Consider the following 20771-nt stretch of genomic DNA (forward strand, 5'->3'; position numbering starts at 1 on the left):
AATGTATTACAAAAATTAAATTAAAATAGGAAAATGTAAGTACACTATTACACTTTATTTAACCAGATACAAAATAATTGAGATAAAATCTCATTTACAATGCTGACCTGGCCAAGAAGGCAGCAACGTCACACACAGCACAGACATGTAAAACACAGAGAACACAAGTAACCAAAGGAGGAAAGCAGTCCCTGCATCGAGCACGTAGGACAGTAAGAAAGGCACTACTTATTACTGCAAGAGCAGCTGGTGGTAAGGACCTCAGACTACTTCAACTTACAACAGGCTATCGAGACAAGTGCCCTCAGTTTGAGGCTTGATTGAAGGTCATTCCAAGACCAAGGACCATAATCCTTTTCCCAGCCTCAGTCCGCACAGCAGGAACCTGGACCCGTATCAGGCTCTGGGTCTGAGGCTGTGAGAGTCACTAACTGGAGCAAAGCTGGCACATAATATGTAGAGTGGAAGCTTTCCTAAATGGCTTTATACATTAATGAAAACCAATGCTGCATCCTTCGCACACTACGTGAGGACCATCCAGCTAGGCTGTACAGTGTGCCATGATGAGTCCTATAGGGTGCCTTTGATATGTATCGCAGTGCAGCGTGGGAGAGTGGGTCAGGTGGGCCACCACAGAGGGACAGGCTAATCTGTAGGTGGTTTCACCGTAGTGCAGCTGGGACAGGAATGATCCAGAGACCAACCTTTTACGGGATGAAGTTGAAAAACAACGTGTAAGTCTGTGAAGGAAGCCAGGAGGGAATACATGAATAATATAACTACTTTTTACTCTGAAAGATAAAAGGTGCAGTATATGAGCATTTAAAGAGTAAGAGCTGCGCAGAATACACAGATGCATTTGGAAGGTTATGAGGATCGATTTGAGAACATGTCATAACATGTATTTTTTTTATGTTTTCCGACTTCTCTCTTTTTTCTTTGTTACATTTTCAGAGAACAAGTATGACTTCCTCCCTGCGTCGGTCAATCTGCTCGCCGAGCTGCTCAAACTGCTCTTCTGTCTGGCCATGTCCGTCAGGGTCATCGTGCGAGGTAAACTGTGTGTGTGTGTGTGTGTGTGTGTGTGTGTGTGTGTGTGTGTGTGTGTGTGTGTGGCTGTGTGTGTGTGGCTGTGTGTGTGGCTGTGTGTGTGGCTGTGTGTGTGTGGCTGTGGCTTTCTCCATTATGTCGCTTGCATTCTTTTATCAATTTTTCTATTTATGCATCGTTGTAGAAGCCTCAAATGTAAGACTTATCTTGTGTGTGTGTGTGTGTGTGTGTGTGTGTTTCACTCTCCCTGCTGTTTCTTCAGAGGGAAGGTCCTGCAGAGACCTCGGCTTCTCCTCCAGCGCCTCCTTCCTCAAATCCCTGAAGTGGGCGGTCCCTGCGTTCCTCTACTTCCTCGACAACCTCATCATCTTCTACGTGCTCTCCTACCTGCAGCCAGTTAGTCAACACTTCAATATCCACTGTCGTAAAATCACCCCCATGTTCAAGTCTCCTTCAGTCTCGCATGTACGGCTTCTGGAGGACATTCTGATGCTCGAAATGCAATTATTCAATTAACACGCAAACCACACTATGGCAATGTTAGTTTAAATAAATACTTTACGTAGCTGAAATAGTTCCCAGAAAGAAACGTGGTGGTAAAAGTCGTGATGGGATGATGTTGATCCGACCTTTCAAAGCGCTGTGGTTGCTTTACCCAAGAAAAACATGTTTGACTTTAATGTCAGTGATTTGAATGTGTTTCCATGGAAATGTATGACTTTACACAGTTTGACTGTTAACTTACAACATTAAGGGTTATTATTTTCTCTATCTAAATATTAACCCGTTTCGCAGCCTAGTAAAGATATTTGTATTACCTACGTCAGGGGTGTCAAACTCAAGGCCCGGGGGCCACATTCGGCCCGCGACTTCATTTTATGCGGCCCCACAAGAGCTTGCAAAGAATGTAATATGTTTATTATACGGTTACATGCTACAGAAGCACGTTGCCCATAAACTACATGTCCCACAATGCATCTCAAATATGACTTTTTTCTCAGAATTTGCCTTTTTTTCTTCAAAATATGCATTTTTTCATAGAATTCCTTTTTCTCAGAATTAGATTTTTATTTCAAAATGTCACTTCTATTTCTTTTTTCTCCAGAATTTGGCTTTTCTTTTTAAATCATTTTGGGACATACGCACTGAAGAGACTTGCCCTCGACTTCTGCTTTCAGACGTAGTTATTTATGAAGTTTTTACCCTATCCGATGATAATCCAATGCAGAGGCAATGATGTAATATAATACATTATTTTATATATATATGATATATTTATATATGTATTTTTATATAGTCTTAAAGTTACAACCGGCCCTTTGAGTGCAACCATAATGCTGATGTGGCCCGCGATGAAATTGAGTTTGACACCCCTGACCTACAATATCCTTAAAATGCCGTCCAACAGCCCATTGCTTTACTCTTTAAAAACCTCTTTCACATCCGATACAATATGAATAACCCAGTTAACATGCACACCTCTCTATGACAGTGTCTTTGGAGCCTTTCAGGCAAACATAAATACATTACGTAGCTGAAAATCTAACTCAGTGATAAAAGTCGTGATGATGTTGATCCACACATGTTATGCCGGTGATTTGAAGTTGTATTCATGTCAATGTATGACTTCTTACATCCGGTAAATATACGTTATCTTCACATACAGTCAACTTTCTCACATCATATCAGCTGTTCCCAAACATCCTGCTCAAAGACTTGTTTCAGATATGATGTGTAATCTCTAATCTCGTCTGCAGGCCATGGCGGTGTTGTTCTCTAACTTCGTCATCCTCACTACGGCTGTTCTCTTCAGGGTTGTTCTGAAGTAAGAGACTCCGTTAATCACCCTGTCATGTTTTGTTCTGCAGTCTGATAGTGTGTGTGAGTCTGCTGATACGCTTTATCTCACTTCCTGTTTAATGCTGCTGCTTTTCTGTCCATATTTCAATCCGGAGAGACGGTTTTGATGAAGAACACATATTTATTGCCAGGAATACACAAATGAATGTAATGGAGTTTTGGCGATTAGTCCCCGTTGTGCAGGAGTATCATTCGGGAGGGGAGAACCGATCCGATGAAACCCCCCGGGGTCTAGACCCTGGTGGTGGTGAATGGATAGTTGGGGTCGGTCTGAAGGGGAGGGGCTTAGCTTGACCCTGGTGGTGGTGAATGGATAGTTGGGGTCGGTCTGAAGGGGAGGAGCTTAGCTTGACCCTGGTGGTGGTGAATGGATAGGTTGGGGTCGGTCTGAAGGGGAGGGGCTTAGCTTGACCCTGGTGGTGGTGAATGGATAGGTTGGGGTTCGGTCTGAAGGGGAGGGGCTTAGCTTGACCCTGGTGGTGGTGAATGGATGGTTGGGGTCGGTCTGAAGGGGAGGGGCTTAGCTTGATCCTGGTGGTGGTGAATGGATAGTTGGGGTTGGTCTGAAGGGGAGGGGCTTAGCTTGACCCTGGTGGTGGTGAATGGATAGTTGGGGTCGGTCTGAAGGGGAGTGGCTTAGCTTGACCCTGGTGGTGGTGAATGGATAGTTGGGGTTGGTCTGAAGGGGAGGGGCTTAGCTTGACCCTGGTGGTGGTGAATGGATAGTTGGGGTCGGTCTGAAGGGGAGGGGCTTAGCTTGACCCTGGTGGTGGTGAATGGATAGTTGGGGTCGGTCTGAAGGGGAGGAGCTTAGCTTGACCCTGGTGGTGGTGAATGGAGAGGTTGGGGTCGGTCTGAAGGGGAGGGGCTTAGCTTGACCCTGGTGGTGGTGAATGGATAGTTGGGGTCGGTCTGAAGGGGAGGGGCTTAGCTTGACCCTGGTGGTGGTGAATGGATAGTTGGGGTTGGTCTGAAGGGGAGGGGCTTAGCTTGACCCTGGTGGTGGTGAATGGGTGGTTGGGTTCGGTCTGAAGGGGAGGGGCTTAGCTTGACCCTGGTGGTGGTGAATGGATAGTTGGGTTCGGTCTGAAGGGGAGGGGCTTAGCTTGACCCTGGTGGTGGTGAATGGATAGTTGGGGTTCGGTCTGAAGGGGAGTGGCTTAGCTTGACCCTGGTGGTGGTGAATGGATAGTTGGGGTCGGTCTGAAGGGGAGGGGCTTAGCTTGACCCTGGTGGTGGGGAATGGATAGTTGGGGTTGGTCTGAAGGGGAGGGGCTTAGCTTGACCCTGGTGGTGGTGAATGGATAGTTGGGGTCGGTCTGAAGGGGAGGGGCTTAGCTTGATCCCTGGTGGTGGTGAATGGATAGTTGGGGTTCGGTCTGAAGGGGAGGGGCTTAGCTTGACCCTGGTGGTGGTGAATGGATAGTTGGGGTCGGTCTGAAGGGGAGGGGCTTAGCTTGACCCTGGTGGTGGTGAATGGATAGTTGGGGTCGGTCTGAAGGGGAGGGGCTTAGCTTGACCCTGGTGGTGGTGAATGGATAGTTGGGGTCGGTCTGAAGGGGAGGGGCTTAGCTTGACCCTGGTGATGGTGAATGGATAGTTGGGGTCGGTCTGAAGGGGAGGAGCTTAGCTTGACCCTGGTGGTGGTGAATGGATGGTTGGGGTCGGTCTGAAGGGGAGGGGCTTAGCTTGACCCTGGTGGTGGTGAATGGATAGTTGGGGTTCGGTCTGAAGGGGAGGGGCTTAGCTTGACCCTGGTGGTGGTGAATGGATAGTTGGGTTCGGTCTGAAGGGGAGGGGCTTAGCTTGACCCTGGTGGTGGTGAATGGATAGTTGGGGTCGGTCTGAAGGGGAGGGGCTTAGCTTGACCCTGGTGGTGGTGAATGGATAGTTGGGTTCGGTCTGAAGGGGAGGGGCTTAGCTTGACCCTGGTGGTGGTGAATGGATAGTTGGGGTCGGTCTGAAGGGGAGGGGCTTAGCTTGACCCTGGTGGTGGTGAATGGATAGTTGGGCTCGGTCTGAAGGGGAGGGGCTTAGCTTGACCCTGGTGGTGGTGAATGGATAGTTGGGGTCGGTCTGAAGGGGAGGGGCTTAGCTTGACCCTGGTGGTGGTGAATGGATAGTTGGGGTCGGTCTGAAGGGGAGGGGCTTAGCTTGACCCTGGTGGTGGTGAATGGATAGTTGGGGTCGGTCTGAAGGGGAGGGGCTTAGCTTGACCCTGGTAGGTGGTGAATGGATAGTTGGGGTCGGTCTGAAGGGGAGGGGCTTAGCTTGACCCTGGATTCAGAGGGACAGGAGGTGAAAAGGGGGGGAGGAGGATTGCGTCGAGTCACCTGAGTCACAGCTGTCTGAGGGGGGAGCAGATTTAAAAGGTTTGGCAGAGCGCTATGATAGGCTCTTGGGAATAGAGCGAAGTGATTGGTTAAGCTGGAGAGTGACGCCCCCGATCACTTATTGAGAGGAGAGAGAGTAGAAACATGGAAATAGTAAATGAAGAGTAAAGACGGTCTTCCTGGTTGAACTTGCGCTGAGCTTCATTTGTGATTTTCGAGGAGATTTATTCGATTCAAACCAACGTTTTTGTCTTCTGAAAATTAGCTTCAAACTGATCTTTCTACACTGTAGGACAATATAACAGAAAGTGTTGTGATTATTCCAAGGCTTTAGTAAAGCAACCCTGTTATCCTAGGTCGTAATTACTTTAAGAAACCTTTATTTATTATTATTATTCTGCAGTCTGATAGTGTGAGTCTGCTGATACACTTTATCTCTCTCACTGCTAAATGCTGTTGCTTTTCCATCTGGAGTTCCGTCTAATCCAAAAAGGAATACATCCACAAGTAGCATTACGCTTGACTCCACAAAAAGACGTCTCAGGAAAGTTTGGTTGACTCTTTACTTGAACAAAAGGTATCAGTACAAACACGTGTTTTCAAAGGTCTGAAAACGATATTGCTCCGTGATTATTTTCTCCTAATTTTACGACGTTATAAATGATATAATAATAATACTAATAACAAAGAATCACGATGTTCAAATATATCTATACACACACATAATATATCCAATTATACATGTTAACATATCCTACACCATCTGTCTTTCTGACTTGTTTAGAGGAGACTCTGAAAGTGTGCTTCCCATAGCTTCAGATCTTTCTACACTGTAGGACAGGGGGGTCTGGGTGCTAGTGGAGGGCCGGACTGGTTCAATGTTTAACGCAGAACTTATTGAAATGAACTTATTGCACATATTAAACCTGGAACTCACAAAGCTTAAGTTATTGCTATAAAAACAACATTAAATAATCAGTTGCATTCATTGCTTATGGCTCTATCTGGGCGGTGGTGGCGAAGTCAATAGGGACTTGGCTTGGCAACTGGAAGGTCACCAGTTCAAGTCCCCGAAAGACCAAGTGCTACCGAGGTGTCCCTGAGCAAGGCACCTGTTCCCTAAACTGCTCCCCGGGCGCCGTACATAATGGCAGCCCACGGCTCCTAACACTAGGATGGGTCAAAGGCAGAGAAACAGTTTCGTTACCTAGTGCCTGTACTGCGTAACGACAATAAGTTCAATCTTCAATCTGCAGAGTCATTTCTTATGAGTGCATTTCCCCTCAGGCCAACAGCAGCTTCAAGAAACTATTCCCTCAGAGAGAAACCAAACATGCCCTGTTGTCGTGAGAGGAAGTGCAGAAGGAAGCATCCATTAAACTCAGGTTGCTGCTCTGGGATGCTAGGTCAGACACTTGGCGTCTCATCTCGGGCTCAAGGTCATCAATGTTTGGGCTCAGGCTCTGAGCGGAGGAGACCCTCAGGATGGAGGGAAGGTGCAATATACCGGCGGGCCAGATCTAATAGGAATTAGAAATTATCCTGCGGGCCGAAATTAAATCCACCACGGGCCGGATTTGGCCCCCGGGCCTCGAGTTGTGCTTTAGGACAATATAACAGAGCGCTATGTAATTATTCAAATGCAGAAGTTACGCTTAAGCTGATTGGATTACTCAGTGACATTTTATTGGTACGGCTTTTCTTCAAAGGAGACATCTTATGCATCCTTTCCGACGCATACATCTGTTCACCTAGGCAGTGATTGCTTTAAGAAACCTTTATGTATTATTGTTCTCCAGTCTGATAGTGAGTCTGAGTCTGCTGGTACACTGTATCTCTCTCAGTCATGCTTTTTTCTTTTCCATCCAGACTTCTTCAATTTGAATTTGGTTAAAATGTTTTTTTCTGAAAATGTGTTTCCAGTTACTTCAAACTAAGCGTTCTACGCTGTCGGCAGTGTTGTGTAGTGTGTTGTGATTCTTCCAATTCTGTAGTGAATGAGTGAAATACTCAAAGTTCCCATTGTGATTGGAGCAGTATTTCGTCAAAGGAGGCATCTTATGCATCTTTTCATACACATGACCCTGTTATCCTAGCTAGTAACCTTTTTATGACACTATTTATTCCACATGTCCACATATTTATATATTATTACACTTTACATTATGTATTCTAATATAAAGTATTTCCATGTTTTATTTGTGCAGCTTTCTCCATTATGTCTCTTGCATTGTTTTATCTATTTTTTATAGGATGCTCAAATGTAAGAAACACTTTGAACATAAACCATAATCCTTATTTCTCCCGTCAGGAGGCGGCTGTCCTGGGTTCAGTGGGCGTCGTTGTTAGTCCTCTTCCTGTCCATCATTTCCCTGACGATGGGAACAGGAAGCAGCCAAAGTGCCATCGCCGTTCACAACCTGCACCTGAACCCCCTGTCCCCCCCCTCCAACTCCTGCCTGCTCTACACGCAGCTGCTGGAGCAGATGAGGAACAGCAGGTAACGTGAGGGGAGCAGCATGAATGTCTTCTGGCACTATTTCTATTCGCATGGAGCCGCTGTGGTGCAGGTCAAACGTCAGACTGGATCTGACCGTTCAAGTATTATCGTATCGTATCGTATACATGTTCCAGACCGCAGTCAGCATGTCTGTATCTCTTCTCGCCCACCAGGGTGCAGTCAGCCTTTTACATTCTAAGGTCTCAGTTCTGTAGCTGAGTTTCCCCTCGTTCTTATCCTTTCCTCTCCCCAGAAGTACTCTTTGGGTTAAACTAACTTAAAGGTACGTATAGGACCAAGGAGACACACCTTAAATACTTAAGTAACCTAAATATAAGGAGAGGACTTAAGTATGTTTTGTTAAATTAATTTAATGTAAAGTAAAATCTGTGTGTCCTATATTTGAGTGCTTCTACCAGACTGTGGTCGGTTTCATTTCCCATGTCCATCATAATAATAATAATTCTATGTTTTCCTTTCCACCTTACGATTGATAAAAGTAGGTTTAAGACAGTTCAAAAGGACTTAACAGGGAACATGTAGGGAGACCTTGAGTAGCCTGATCTGAACAGGTGGGTTTTGAGCAGGGACTTGAATGTGGTGATTGTGTCCGACTGTCGGGTGTGTGTCTCTTCCTCCCCCCACAGCGCCAGTGAGTCGTGGGTGTCGGCGCTCCCCGGGCAGGCCTGGAGGACCCAGGTTGTGGAGAAGCTCCGCTCTCTGGGCGTGGGTCACATCCTGCTCCTCCTGCAGTGCTTCATCTCCGCCATGGCCAACATCTACAACGAGAAGATCCTCAAGGAAGGAGACCAGCTGGCCGAGAGCATCTTCATCCAGAACACCAAACTGTGAGTGTTATTATCGCCTAAAGAGATAGTATTAGAAACCACATGGGTGAACAAGTACTGGACACAAAATACACACTGTTTTCACACATCCATGTAAATATATGTAATGTGTATATATGACCCAACTATGTATATATGTTCATTTGCATTCATTTCTTACTTTAAAGTTACTTAAGTGTATATAATTCAGCATCCTCATTCAGAACAGCAAACTGTGATAGGCCACTTAAAAAGAGATAGTATTATCAGAATAGCTTTAGACTAGGAAACAGAGATGGCAAAAGTACACACATCCTTTACTCAAGTAGAAGTACACACATCCTTTACTCAAGTAGAAGTACACACATCCTTTACTCAAGTAGTAACACAAATTTAAAAATACTCTGGTAAAAGTAGAAGTACTGACTAAACTTCTTTACTCAAGTGAAAGTAAAGAGGCTTTGAAATGTACTTCAGTAAAAAGTACCCATAACTAGCAGCTGCTTTAAAGAGTACCTGACCTCCCTTTACAGGTATTTGAGTTCAACATGTAAGAAGTAGAAAGTACAGGTATTTGGGTTCAACATGTAAGAAGTAGAAAGTACAGATATTTGTGTTTAACATGTAAGAAGTAGAAAGTACAGGTATTTGGGTTCAACATGTAAGAAGTAGAAAGTACAGGTATTTGAGTTCAACATGTAAGAAGTAGAAAGTACAGGTATTTGGGTTCAACATGTAAGAAGTAGAAAGTACAGATATTTGAGTTCAACATGTAAGAAGTAGAAAGTACAGGTATTTGGGTTCAACATGTAAGAAGTAGAAAGTACAGGTATTTGTGTTCAACATGAGAGAAGTAGAAAGTACAGGTATTTGAGTTCAACATGTAAGAAGTAGAAAGTACAGGTATTTGAGTTCAACATGTAAGAAGTAGAAAGTACAGGTATTTGAGTTCAACATGTAAGAAGTAGAAAGTACAGGTATTTGTGTTCAACATGTTGGAAGTAGAAAGTACAGGTATTTGTGTTCAACATGAGAGAAGTAGAAAGTACAGGTATTTGAGTTCAACATGTAAGAAGTAGAAAGTACAGGTATTTGTGTTCAACATGTAGGAAGTAGAAAGTACAGGTATTTGAGTTCAACATGTAAGAAGTAGAAAGTACAGGTATTTGAGTTCAACATGTGAGAAGTAGAAAGTACAGGTATTTGAGTTCAACGTGTGAGAAGTAGAAAGTACAGGTATTTGGGTTCAACATGTAAGAAGTAGAAAGTACAGATATTTGTGTTTAACATGTAAGAAGTAGAAAGTACAGGTATTTGGGTTCAACATGTAAGAAGTAGAAAGTACAGGTATTTGAGTTCAACATGTAAGAAGTAGAAAGTACAGGTATTTGTGTTCAACATGAGAGAAGTAGAAAGTACAGGTATTTGAGTTCAACATGTAAGAAGTAAAAAGTACAGGTATTTGAGTTCAACATGTAAGAAGTAGAAAGTACAGGTATTTGTGTTCAACATGTTGGAAGTAGAAAGTACAGGTATTTGAGTTCAACATGTAAGAAGTAGAAAGTACAGGTATTTGTGTTCAACATGTTGGAAGTAGAAAGTACAGGTATTTGTGTTCAACATGTAAGAAGTAGAAAGTACAGGTATTTGGGTTCAACATGTAAGAAGTAGAAAGTACAGGTATTTGAGTTCAACATGTAGAAGTAGAAAGTACAGGTATTTGTGTTCAACATGTAAGAAGTAGAAAGTACAGGTATTTGGGTTCAACATGTAAGAAGTAGAAAGTACAGGTATTTGTGTTCAACATGTGAGAAGTAGAAAGTACAGGTATTTGGGTTCAACATGTAAGAAGTAGAAAGTACAGGTATTTGGGTTCAACATGTAAGAAGTAGAAAGTACAGGTATTTGGGTTCAACATGTAAGAAGTAGAAAGTACAGGTATTTGTGTTCAACATGTAAGAAGTAGAAAGTACAGGTATTTGTGTTCAACATGTAGAAGTAGAAAGTACAGGTATTTGTGTTCAACAGTGTAAGAAGTAGAAAGTACAGGTATTTGTGTTCAACATGTGAGAAGTAGAAAGTACAGGTATTTGTGTTCAAAGTGTAAGAAGTAGAAAGTACAGGTATTTGTGTTCGACATGTAAGAAGTAGAAAGTACAGGTATTTGTGTTCAACATGTAAGAAGTAGAAAGTACAGGTATTTGAGTTCAACATGTAAGAAGTAGAAAGTACAGGTATTTGAGTTCAACATGTAAGAAGTAGAAAGTACAGGTATTTGAGTTCAACATGTAAGAAGTAGAAAGTACAGGTATTTGTGTTCAACATGTAAGAAGTAGAAAGTACAGGTATTTGTGTTCGACATGTAAGAAGTAGAAAGTACAGGTATTTGTGTTCAACATGTAAGAAGTAGAAAGTACAGGTATTTGTGTTCAACATGTAAGAAGTAGAAAGTACAGGTATTTGTGTTCGACATGTAAGAAGTAGAAAGTACAGGTATTTGTGTTCAAAGTGTAAGAAGTAGAAAGTACAGGTATTTATGTTCAACATGTAAGAAGTAGAAAGTACAGGTATTTGGGTTCAACATGTGAGAAGTAGAAAGTACAGGTATTTGGGTTCAAAGTGTAAGAAGTAGAAAGTACAGGTATTTGTGTTCAAAGTGTAAGAAGTAGAAAGTACAGGTATTTGTGTTCGACATGTAAGAAGTAGAAAGTACAGGTATTTGTGTTCAAAGTGTAAGAAGTAGAAAGTACAGGTATTTGTGTTCAAAGTGTAAGAAGTAGAAAGTACAGGTATTTATGTTCAACATGTAAGAAGTAGAAAGTACAGGTATTTGTGTTCGACATGTAAGAAGTAGAAAGTACAGGTATTTGTGTTCGACATGTAAGAAGTAGAAAGTACAGGTATTTGTGTTCAAAGTGTAAGAAGTAGAAAGTACAGGTATTTGTGTTCAACAGTGTAAGAAGTAGAAAGTACAGGTATTTAGTGTTCAACATGTAAGAAGTAGAAAGTACAGGTATTTGGGTTCAACATGTGAGAAGTAGAAAGTACAGGTATTTGGGTTCAAAGTGTAAGAAGTAGAAAGTACAGGTATTTGTGTTCAAAGTGTAAGAAGTAGAAAGTACAGGTATTTATGTTCAACATGTGAGAAGTAGAAAGTACAGGTATTTGGGTTCAACATGTGAGAAGTAGAAAGTACAGGTATTTGTGTTCAACATGTAAGAAGTAGAAAGTACAGGTATTTGAGTTCAACATGTAAGAAGTAGAAAGTACAGGTATTTGAGTTCAACATGTGAGAAGTAGAAAGTACAGGTATTTGTGTTCAACATGTAAGAAGTAGAAAGTACAGGTATTTGAGTTCAACATGTAAGAAGTAGAAAGTACAGGTATTTGAGTTCAACATGTGAGAAGTAGAAAGTACAGGTATTTGTGTTCAACATGTAAGAAGTAGAAAGTACAGGTATTTGAGTTCAACATGTAAGAAGTAGAAAGTACAGGTATTTGAGTTCAACATGTAAGAAGTAGAAAGTACAGGTATTTGAGTTCAACATGTAAGAAGTAGAAAGTACAGGTATTTGAGTTCAACATGAGAGAAGTAGAAAGTACAGGTATTTGTGTTCAACATGTAAGAAGTAGAAAGTACAGGTATTTGTGTTCAACATGTAAGAAGTAGAAAGTACAGGTATTTGTGTTCAAAATGTTCAAAGTCAAAAGTCGTCAGAAAAATAAGTAGTGGAGTAAAGTACTGATACCAGAAAAATGTACTTAAGTACAACAAAGTATTTGTACTCACACTACTTCCCCCCTCTGATCTGAAGATATATATATATATATATATAAACCACATGTGTAAACTCAATGCTAATCGTAGCTCTTCTCTGGATGTTTCTGCAGGTATGGTTTCGGCGTGGTGTTTAACGGTCTGACTCTGGTTCTGGGTCGAGAGGCTCGAGGTCTCACGGTTCACTGCGGTCTGATGCACGGACACAACGTCTTCTCTCTGGGGCTGGTGCTGGTCACTGGTGAGTGCTGCACATCAATAACACCTCCTTATACACACAGTAAACTCCTAAATAACTGATTTGTTAGTTTTCTTCCTAAACGACGGAGGTGTTTCTGATCTGAGATGAACGTTTACATCACATGTTACTTGTTAGACGCTAGTACTCAGGGACACAACGACATGCTGACTGCAGTGGGGTTTGAACCTGTGCCCCCCTGATCCCAACACCTACGCACTATCCACTGCGCCACACGCCTTCTTTCTATGGCATCATATAGGTTTCTACACAAAATATAAAACATCTTCCAAATTGAAAACAACAACAATGTATGAGGATATTTGAATAAATCGGAGTATGAAAATTATCAATCTTTTTTTAACGACTAGAGAGGAGGCTAAATTGTGATTTATAATTGATATCGGGAAAAAGGACGTTGGCCATATCCGCCAGGCCTAATGCAACACGTCATTAGTATCACTGAATGAATCCATGCTTGTTAGGCTGAGCTAGGCTCACAGCTTCTTTCTGGAGCTTCACATGGAACAGACTGATCTTCTACCTCTCGCATATTTCCCTGAAGGTCTTGAGGCCTGGTGTGTCGGGGCCTTTAAGGAGGCAACTTGGTTCCATCAGGAGAGACTTCCTTGTGTTTAAAGAACATGTATTGACACGTCATATGATAAATGTTAAGTCTTTGGCCCCCGATCCTGAAATGGTAGATCTAAAGGGGGAAAGGCAGCCGTGAGCGTATAGGGCACCCCCGGGGTCTAGACACTGTGATGATGATGATGAAGATCTGGATTTGATGAGGAGATGGGATGAAGAGGGGATGTGATGAGGTCTAGCTCTCCTGACACTGGATGTGATGAGAGGTGGTGGATGGGGAGGAGGCGGATGGGGAGGAGGCGGATGGGGAGGAGGCGGAGGAGGTGGATGATGAAAGGAGGTGGATGGGGAGGAGGCGGATGGGGAGGATAATGTGTAAGGGATCATGTGTAAGGGATCATGTGTAAGGGATAATGTGCAAGGGATAATGTGTAAGGGATAATGTGTAAGGGATAATGTGTAAGGGATAATGTGTAAGGGATAATGTGTAAGGGATAATGTGCAGCGAGGCGGTCATTATGGGGGAAAGAACACCCGCCAGGCAGATCAGGATCCCGACGCGGAGCATGCACTTTGCTTTCCAGCCAAACCGTAAACAGTTAAATCGACCGAACTTCTTTGTGCAGATGTGAGCGTCCTTAACGACGGTCAATATATCCTTGACAGCGGTCTGTATGTTCTGGATTAACAACGTGTCACGTGTTCTGAATTGACCAATCAGAATCGAGTATTCAACAAAGCCATGTAATAAAATAGGTTAAAGACAACGCCCGTGATGAGCTGATTATATGCAGCTGCGGAGTGAATGTATACACACCCAGTCTTCCTGAAAGAACTTCATACAGCTGCTGGAAGTGAGGAAGCAGACCTTCATCTACCTCCCAGGGTTCCTACGGTCATTCACAACCTGGACGAGTCATGGACATTCAAAAAGCTAATTCCAAAGTTTTGGGAAAGTCATGGAAATGTAACTAAAGTTGCATCAAATATAATTTATATTTTATCTAATCGCCGAAATAGTAATTCTATAATGATAATAAATACTGTATGGTATAGTAATGAAACGGCATTTAACTGACGAGGTGTTTTGCTGCTGAGAGGTTTGAGTTGCTTTAGCGTGAAGCTAGCAAGCCTTGATTTGTTTCAGAGGCAGACCTTATCTTCCCGTTCCATGTTAAAATAAACCATGCTCAGTGGCCCGCTGAGAAGAGTCATTCTTTTAGTCGTGGAACATGAGGTAAAGGTCCTGGAGAAGAACCCTGACCATTTCTAAGAAGCAAAAGACTCCGTGGTGATGGGACAGACTCGGCATCATCCGCTCGAGCTATTAAATGTAAACGCAAAGGCATTTCAAACACATTTCCTATAGTCATGTGTGAACTCTTGCATTACTGATAAGAGCTCACTTTCAGGTCAACTTTTCAAAGCATTTTCATAGCCAATGCTGTTGTTTATATGGTGAGGACTTAATACAAGATGCGAGTTGGGGTAGGTAATTCACTTCAGAAACACGTGTTATATTCCATGGAATGCTCTTAACGTCCGATAGCAATGAATATCTGAAGTGCTTTGACAATAAATCCATAACAAAATCATCAGTGGAAGCCGTGGCGCTGTACAAAGCTCGACCAATCATCTGAGCCGGCTAAAGTAACTGGATGGCCTACCTGCCTGTCAGCCTTCCATCTGGGCACACACTGATCCCGTGCCCTCATTGGTCATGTGCGCGTTCGTGTGTGTTGGAGGCGGGGCTCTGTGAGGAAGTGGCAGATTTTCCGGTTGTGTATTTTCAAATTCTAGCCACTCGAGCTGCTTCCTCCACTCTTACCCGCCTTTAAAGCTTTTATAGATGAATGAAGACATTCTTAGTGCACTTTTCTTGAAAACCTCTCCTCCTCTGTTCTCCTCAGCTGCTCTGGGTTTATTGGTGGCCTTCATCTTGAAGTTCAGAGACAACATGTTCCACGTTCTGACGGGTCAGATCAACACGGTGCTCGTCACCGGCCTCTCCTTCTTCCTCTTCAACTTCCACCCCTCGCTGGACTTCTTCCTGCAGGCGCCCGTGGTGCTGCTGGCCATCTTCATCTACAACGCCAGCAGGCCCAAAGACCTGGAGTTCAGCCTGCAGCAGGAGAAGCTGAGGGTCCTCAACGGGGAGGTGTTCGAGAGGTCCAGAGGGGTACGTAGGAAGAACCTCTCACACACTCAGCGTCCTTTCCCTCACACACTCAGCGCCACTTCCCTCACACACTCAGCGCCACTTCCCTCACACACTCAGCGCCACTTCCCTCACACACTCAGCGCCACTTCCCTCACACACTCAGCGCCACTTCCCTCACACACTCAGCGTCCTTTCCCTCACACACTCAGCGCCACTTCCCTCACACACTCAGCGCCACTTCCCTCACACACTCAGCGCCACTTCCCTCACACACTCAGCGCCACTTCCCTCACACACTCAGCGCCACTTCCCTCACACACTCAGCGCCACTTCCCTCACACACTCAGCGCCACTTCCCTCACACACTCAGCGCCACTTCCCTCACACACTCAGCGCCACTTCCCTCACACACTCATCGCCACTTCCCTCACACACTCAGCGCCACTTCCCTCACACACTCAGCGCCACTTCCCTCACACACTCAGCGTCACTTCCCTCACACACTCAGCGCCACTTCCCTCACACACTCAGCGCCACTTCCCTCACACACTCAGCGCCACTTCCCTCACACACTCAGCGCCACTTCCCTCACACACTCATCGTCACTTCCCTCACACACTCAGCGCCACTTCCCTCACACACACTCATCGTCACTTCCCTCACACACTCAGCGCCACTTCCCTCACACACTCATCGTCACTTCCCTCACACACTCAGCGCCACTTCCCTCACACACTCAGCCTTACTTCCCTCACACACTCAGCGCCACTTCCCTCACACACTCAGCGTCCCTTCCCTCACACACTCAGCGCCACTTCCCTCACACACTCAGCGCCACTTCCCTCACACACTCAGCGCCACTTCCCTCACACACTCAGCGCCACTTCCCTCACACACTCAGCTTCACTTCCCTCACACACTCAGCGTCCCTTCCCTCACACACTCAGCGCCACTTCCCTCACACACTCAGCGCCACTTCCCTCACACACTCAGCTTCACTTCCCTCTCACACTCAGCGCCACTTCCCTCACACACTCAGCGCCACTTCCCTCACACACTCAGCGCCACTTCCCTCACACACTCAGCGCCACTTCCCTCACACACTCAGCTTCACTTCCCTCTCACACACTCATCGTCACTTCCCTCACACACACTCAGCGTCACTTCCCTCACACACTCAGCGCCACTTCCCTCACACACTCAGCCTTACTTCCCTCACACACTCAGCGTCACTTCCCTCACACACTCAGCCTTACTTCCCTCACACACTCAGCGTCACTTCCCTCACACACTCAGCCTCACTTCCCTCACACACTCATCGTCACTTCCCTCACACACTCAGCGTCACTTCCCTCACACACTCAGCGCCACTTCCCTCACACACTCAGCGCCACTTCCCTCACACACTCATCGTCACTTCCCTCACACACTCATCGTCACTTCCCTCACACACTCATCGTCACTTCCCTCACACACTCAGCGTCACTTCACTTAATGTACATTATTTAATCTCATATTCTGTTCTTGTACTAGTCTATTTACAGCAGTGTTTCTCAAACTTTTTCATACCAAGGACACTCGCGGACCACCTAACTCCACAAATATCCAAAAACACATCGTTTTTTACAAATCGCGTGAAAATGGTACAAACAAGTGGCACCATGTGTGATGAAGGTGTCGCGCTGGGCTATATCATGCAATCGAAAGTGAAACTTAACCTCGCTCCATTGCGGAGATATTCCTGCGAGAGGGCAGAAAACTTACATTTATTTATTTCAAATGTGAAATGTTACCAATATACTCACGGACCACTAGGGGGCGCGGACCACACTTTGAGAAGCACTGATTTACATGTATATAGACTTCTTGCACTATTTTTGTATTGTATTATATGTGTTGCATCGTTGGAGGAGCGCAGGTCAGACGAATTTCATTGCCATTTCTACACTGTAGCTTTGAGCATATGACAATAAAACCTCACACACATATCGTAAGCCCTCTGTAGGAAACTTGGCTCTCATTTCTCTATAATGTGATTTATTCAGTGCTGCGGGAAACCTAATTCTCTATGAAAACAGCATAAGTGCTTTAACTCATGTAATTACATTAGGTCAATGCAGTCTATTGGCGTTTGTAAGAGGAAGCTATTAAACAGAACAGACCTGTATGGAGTCTTTGTGAGGACAGGGGCCTGAAGTTAGCAGGACTTTGAGGTCCTAAAACCCAGAAATGAGTCTGCTTTGCTATGTTTGTTTGTGTGTATGTTACAAGCTGGCTCTGCTTGTAACAAAAGGACAACAGTTCCACACAGGAGTTGCCCAAAACAATCCTTTATTTATCCCAACACACTGGTTTACAACTAACAATTCAACACTCAGAGGAGCGCTGGCCTGGTGCACCGAGCAGGGCAGCCGAGAGAGAGCCTGTTCTGCAGCCCTCTTAAATACTGGACCAGGTTCCACAATCAGGGTTGTCACAGTAAGAGGCCTGAAATAAGGTCTGTGGTTAACACAAGCTGAAGAGATTTTAATGTTTTATTCTTACTTGTCAGTAAATACCCCACTGGTGAATAAAAAAAACGGCGGTTGCTAGCAAGTGTTTAAATGAGACGACTAAACTTCATCAAGCCCAACATTAGCCTCCTTTAGCTTAGCGGTGGTGACGTGAAGTCATGTGACCGTGCTGTAGTTCCTTTATAGCCCAACATTAGCCTCCTTTAGCTTAGCGGTGGAAACGTGAAGTCATGTGACCGTGCTGTAGTTCCTTTATAGCCCAACATTACCCGCCTTTAGCTTAGCGGTGGTGACGTGAAGTCATGTGACCGTGCTGTAGTTCCTTTATAGCCCAACATTAGCCTCCTTTAGCTTAGCGGTGGTGACGTGAAGTCATGTGACCGTGCTGTAGTTCCTTTATAGCCCAACATTAGCCTCCTTTAGCTTAGCGGTGGTGACGTGAAGTCATGTGACCGTGCTGTAGTTCCTTTATAGCCCAACATTAGCCAGCTTTAGCTTAGCGGTGGTGACGTGAAGTCATGTGACCGTGCTGTAGTTCCTTTATAGCCCAACATTAGCCTCCTTTAGCTTAGCGGTGGTGACGTGAAGTCATGTGACCGTGCTGTAGTTCCTTTATAGCCCAACATTAGCCTCCTTTAGCTTAGCGGTGGTGACGTGAAGTCATGTGACCGTGCTGTAGTTCCTTTATAGCCCAACATTAGCTGCCTTTAGCTTAGCGGTGGTGACGTGAAGTCATGTGACCGTGCTGTAGTTCCTTTATAGCCCAACATTAGCCGCCTTTAGCTTAGCGGTGGTGACGTGAATTCATGTGACCGTGCTGTAGTTCCTTAGCCTTTACTTCTGGCTATTACATTTACCCTTCAAAAATCTTAAAGGGGTGTTTATGCGAAGAATATCCTGCTAAACAACATTTAAAATGATCATAAACATTTGCCACAGAGCTTTTTATCTGGCTTTTTGTCATAGAAACCAGGGAGATGCTAACTTCCAGGTCGTCTTACAATAACACATCATCACTGCACCTCTCCATTTAGGAACTTAATTTTAAGGGCTAATACTAACATGTTTATCTGAGAAATACTCTAGTATCTACCTGTTTATCCACTTGATGCATTTCAATCTTCTCTTCATGTGTTTTCTGTTGCAGGACGGAGAGGAACTGGAGCTCCTGGCGAAGACCAACACAGACAGTGAATCTGAGGAAGAGTCTTTGTAGATCAGATGTATTCCTCTGAGCATCTTCTCTTTCACTGCGGCTATTACCAAGCTGCAGTGTAGACTCATGGACGCAGAACAGTGGGCGTAACTATCGACGGTCTTTTAAAAAAAAAAAAATTCGATATACCTTTTTTTTAAATTGGGGCCCCAATGGCACTGACCGGTTCACGCAGTCTTCAAAGTAACCAAGCAACCTAAATTAATTTGTAATTTGTCTGCCCAATGACCTTGCTCCCTTTCATGTCATGTGATACCTTGCGTGACGAGCGAACCGTTTAATCAACCTGTACTGAAGCTAGCAGCAGCAAGTTCGGCAGCATTATAAAAAATGTAATAGCTTGCATTTACAATGTACAGCAAACCAAAGCACAAGAGCGGCTCTCAAAAGAGAAAGGACAAGCGAGAACAAGGAGATGTAACGGCTAAACTGAGGAAATTAGACCGTTGTTTTTTTTTCATACATCGTCCTCGAAATCTTTCTTAATTCTGTAAAGTGATTGTGTGATTAGTTCGCTGTGCCGTTGTCAGGCTGTGGTGGTCTGAGGCCAGGACAGGCTGTTTTTGATAGCCTACATGTGGCGCTTATGAGTGGTTGTGTGTGTCTGTGTGAGCGCATCAGCGTGCGCTTATTTTTTTCGGGGGGGGGGGGGGGGGCCCAAAAAAATATTTGCACCGGGGCCAATCACAACCTTGTTACGCCCCTGGCGCAGAATGTGTCCGTCCGAGCATTTATTTCAATGAAGCGGCGGATACACGTGACTGAATATGACAGTGCTAAAGTGGGATGATTTCTCTGAGACTTGTGATATCTAAGGCAATTGTGTATATATTGAAATGTGCCTATTCTACACATATCATTGTCTGAGTGTTGTAAACTGTAGTAGGCTTACTGTATACATCGCGGGGGAATAATTGCAATTTTTGATTGCTTGCAGGTGATTCATTGGTTTGACGACCGGACAGCTTTTTGTTGTTTTTTGGGGGCTTTTCGGACATGGCTCCACTGCAGACTGTTTTTTGATTGTTTAAGGCTTTGTACGGTTTGAATTGCTGTTTGCACCGTGTACAAATAAGTGTTTGTTCAATATAAGGTCAATATTTAAACAATAGTCAAAATTAAAGCACCGCTTTTCAGTACATAGCCACATACTCAAAATACATTACCAAAAATACACATTACAAAGTACGTCTGTCTGCTCAATGAAGAGTATTTTCTACATTATGGACCAGGAGCATTTACAGACCGTCTAAAAGCACAACAAAGTGATTCTTGGTTCTCTTACTTTGCCTTAACAGTTGTAGTTTTTTTGGGTCACATGGTGGAGTATTGGTTAAAACTGTGAAATAACATGATTATATATTTTAAGATTCTTCTTGTGCCATAAAATGTTAACATGTATAAATGCTTGTTGTTCTGAAATAAACTGCAAGCAAAATTGACGGAGAAAAAGGTAAATTCATGTTAGGAAACACGAGAAAAAGAACATTTGTGGATTAAAATTCACCTACCGGGCGACTGTGGCTGCGTCTTTCCACCAGAAGGTTGTGGGTTCGATCCCAGCCCGTGCAGTCAACACGTCGATGTATCCTTGGGCAAGATACTTAACCCTGAGTTGCTCCCGATGGCCAACTGTGTGTGTTGTGTAATAGAAGCTTCGAATGAAGAACACAGTCTATTTCAAACTGAACCTTTACTTTATAT

The 20771-nt window shown here is 44.1% G+C and overlaps 1 protein-coding gene and 1 long non-coding RNA gene across 2 annotated transcripts in view; one reads left to right on the forward strand and one right to left on the reverse strand.

The window, feature by feature from the left end:
* slc35a5 (solute carrier family 35 member A5) overlaps positions 1-20509 on the forward strand; it is a 22758-nt gene extending 2249 nt beyond the window's left edge. The window contains exons 3-10 of the mRNA XM_034077310.2: positions 955-1053; positions 1313-1446; positions 2808-2875; positions 7555-7743; positions 8391-8591; positions 12462-12589; positions 15088-15356; positions 18999-20509. Coding sequence (XP_033933201.1) covers positions 955-1053; positions 1313-1446; positions 2808-2875; positions 7555-7743; positions 8391-8591; positions 12462-12589; positions 15088-15356; positions 18999-19067 — 1157 coding nt within the window. The 3' untranslated portion in view covers positions 19068-20509. The remainder of the gene's footprint in view (positions 1-954; positions 1054-1312; positions 1447-2807; positions 2876-7554; positions 7744-8390; positions 8592-12461; positions 12590-15087; positions 15357-18998) is intronic.
* LOC139433235 (uncharacterized) lies at positions 8539-20765 on the reverse strand. The gene is made up of 3 exons (XR_011642800.1): positions 20579-20765; positions 18945-19019; positions 8539-8608 (listed from the first exon to the last, which is right to left on the reverse strand). It is a non-coding gene; the product is annotated as an uncharacterized lncRNA (long non-coding RNA).
* Positions 20766-20771: the final 6 nt, after the last annotated feature.

The sequence above is a fragment of the Pseudochaenichthys georgianus genome, unplaced genomic scaffold, assembly GCF_902827115.2.
Source record: "Pseudochaenichthys georgianus unplaced genomic scaffold, fPseGeo1.2 scaffold_1491_arrow_ctg1, whole genome shotgun sequence".
NCBI lineage: Eukaryota > Metazoa > Chordata > Actinopteri > Perciformes > Channichthyidae > Pseudochaenichthys > Pseudochaenichthys georgianus.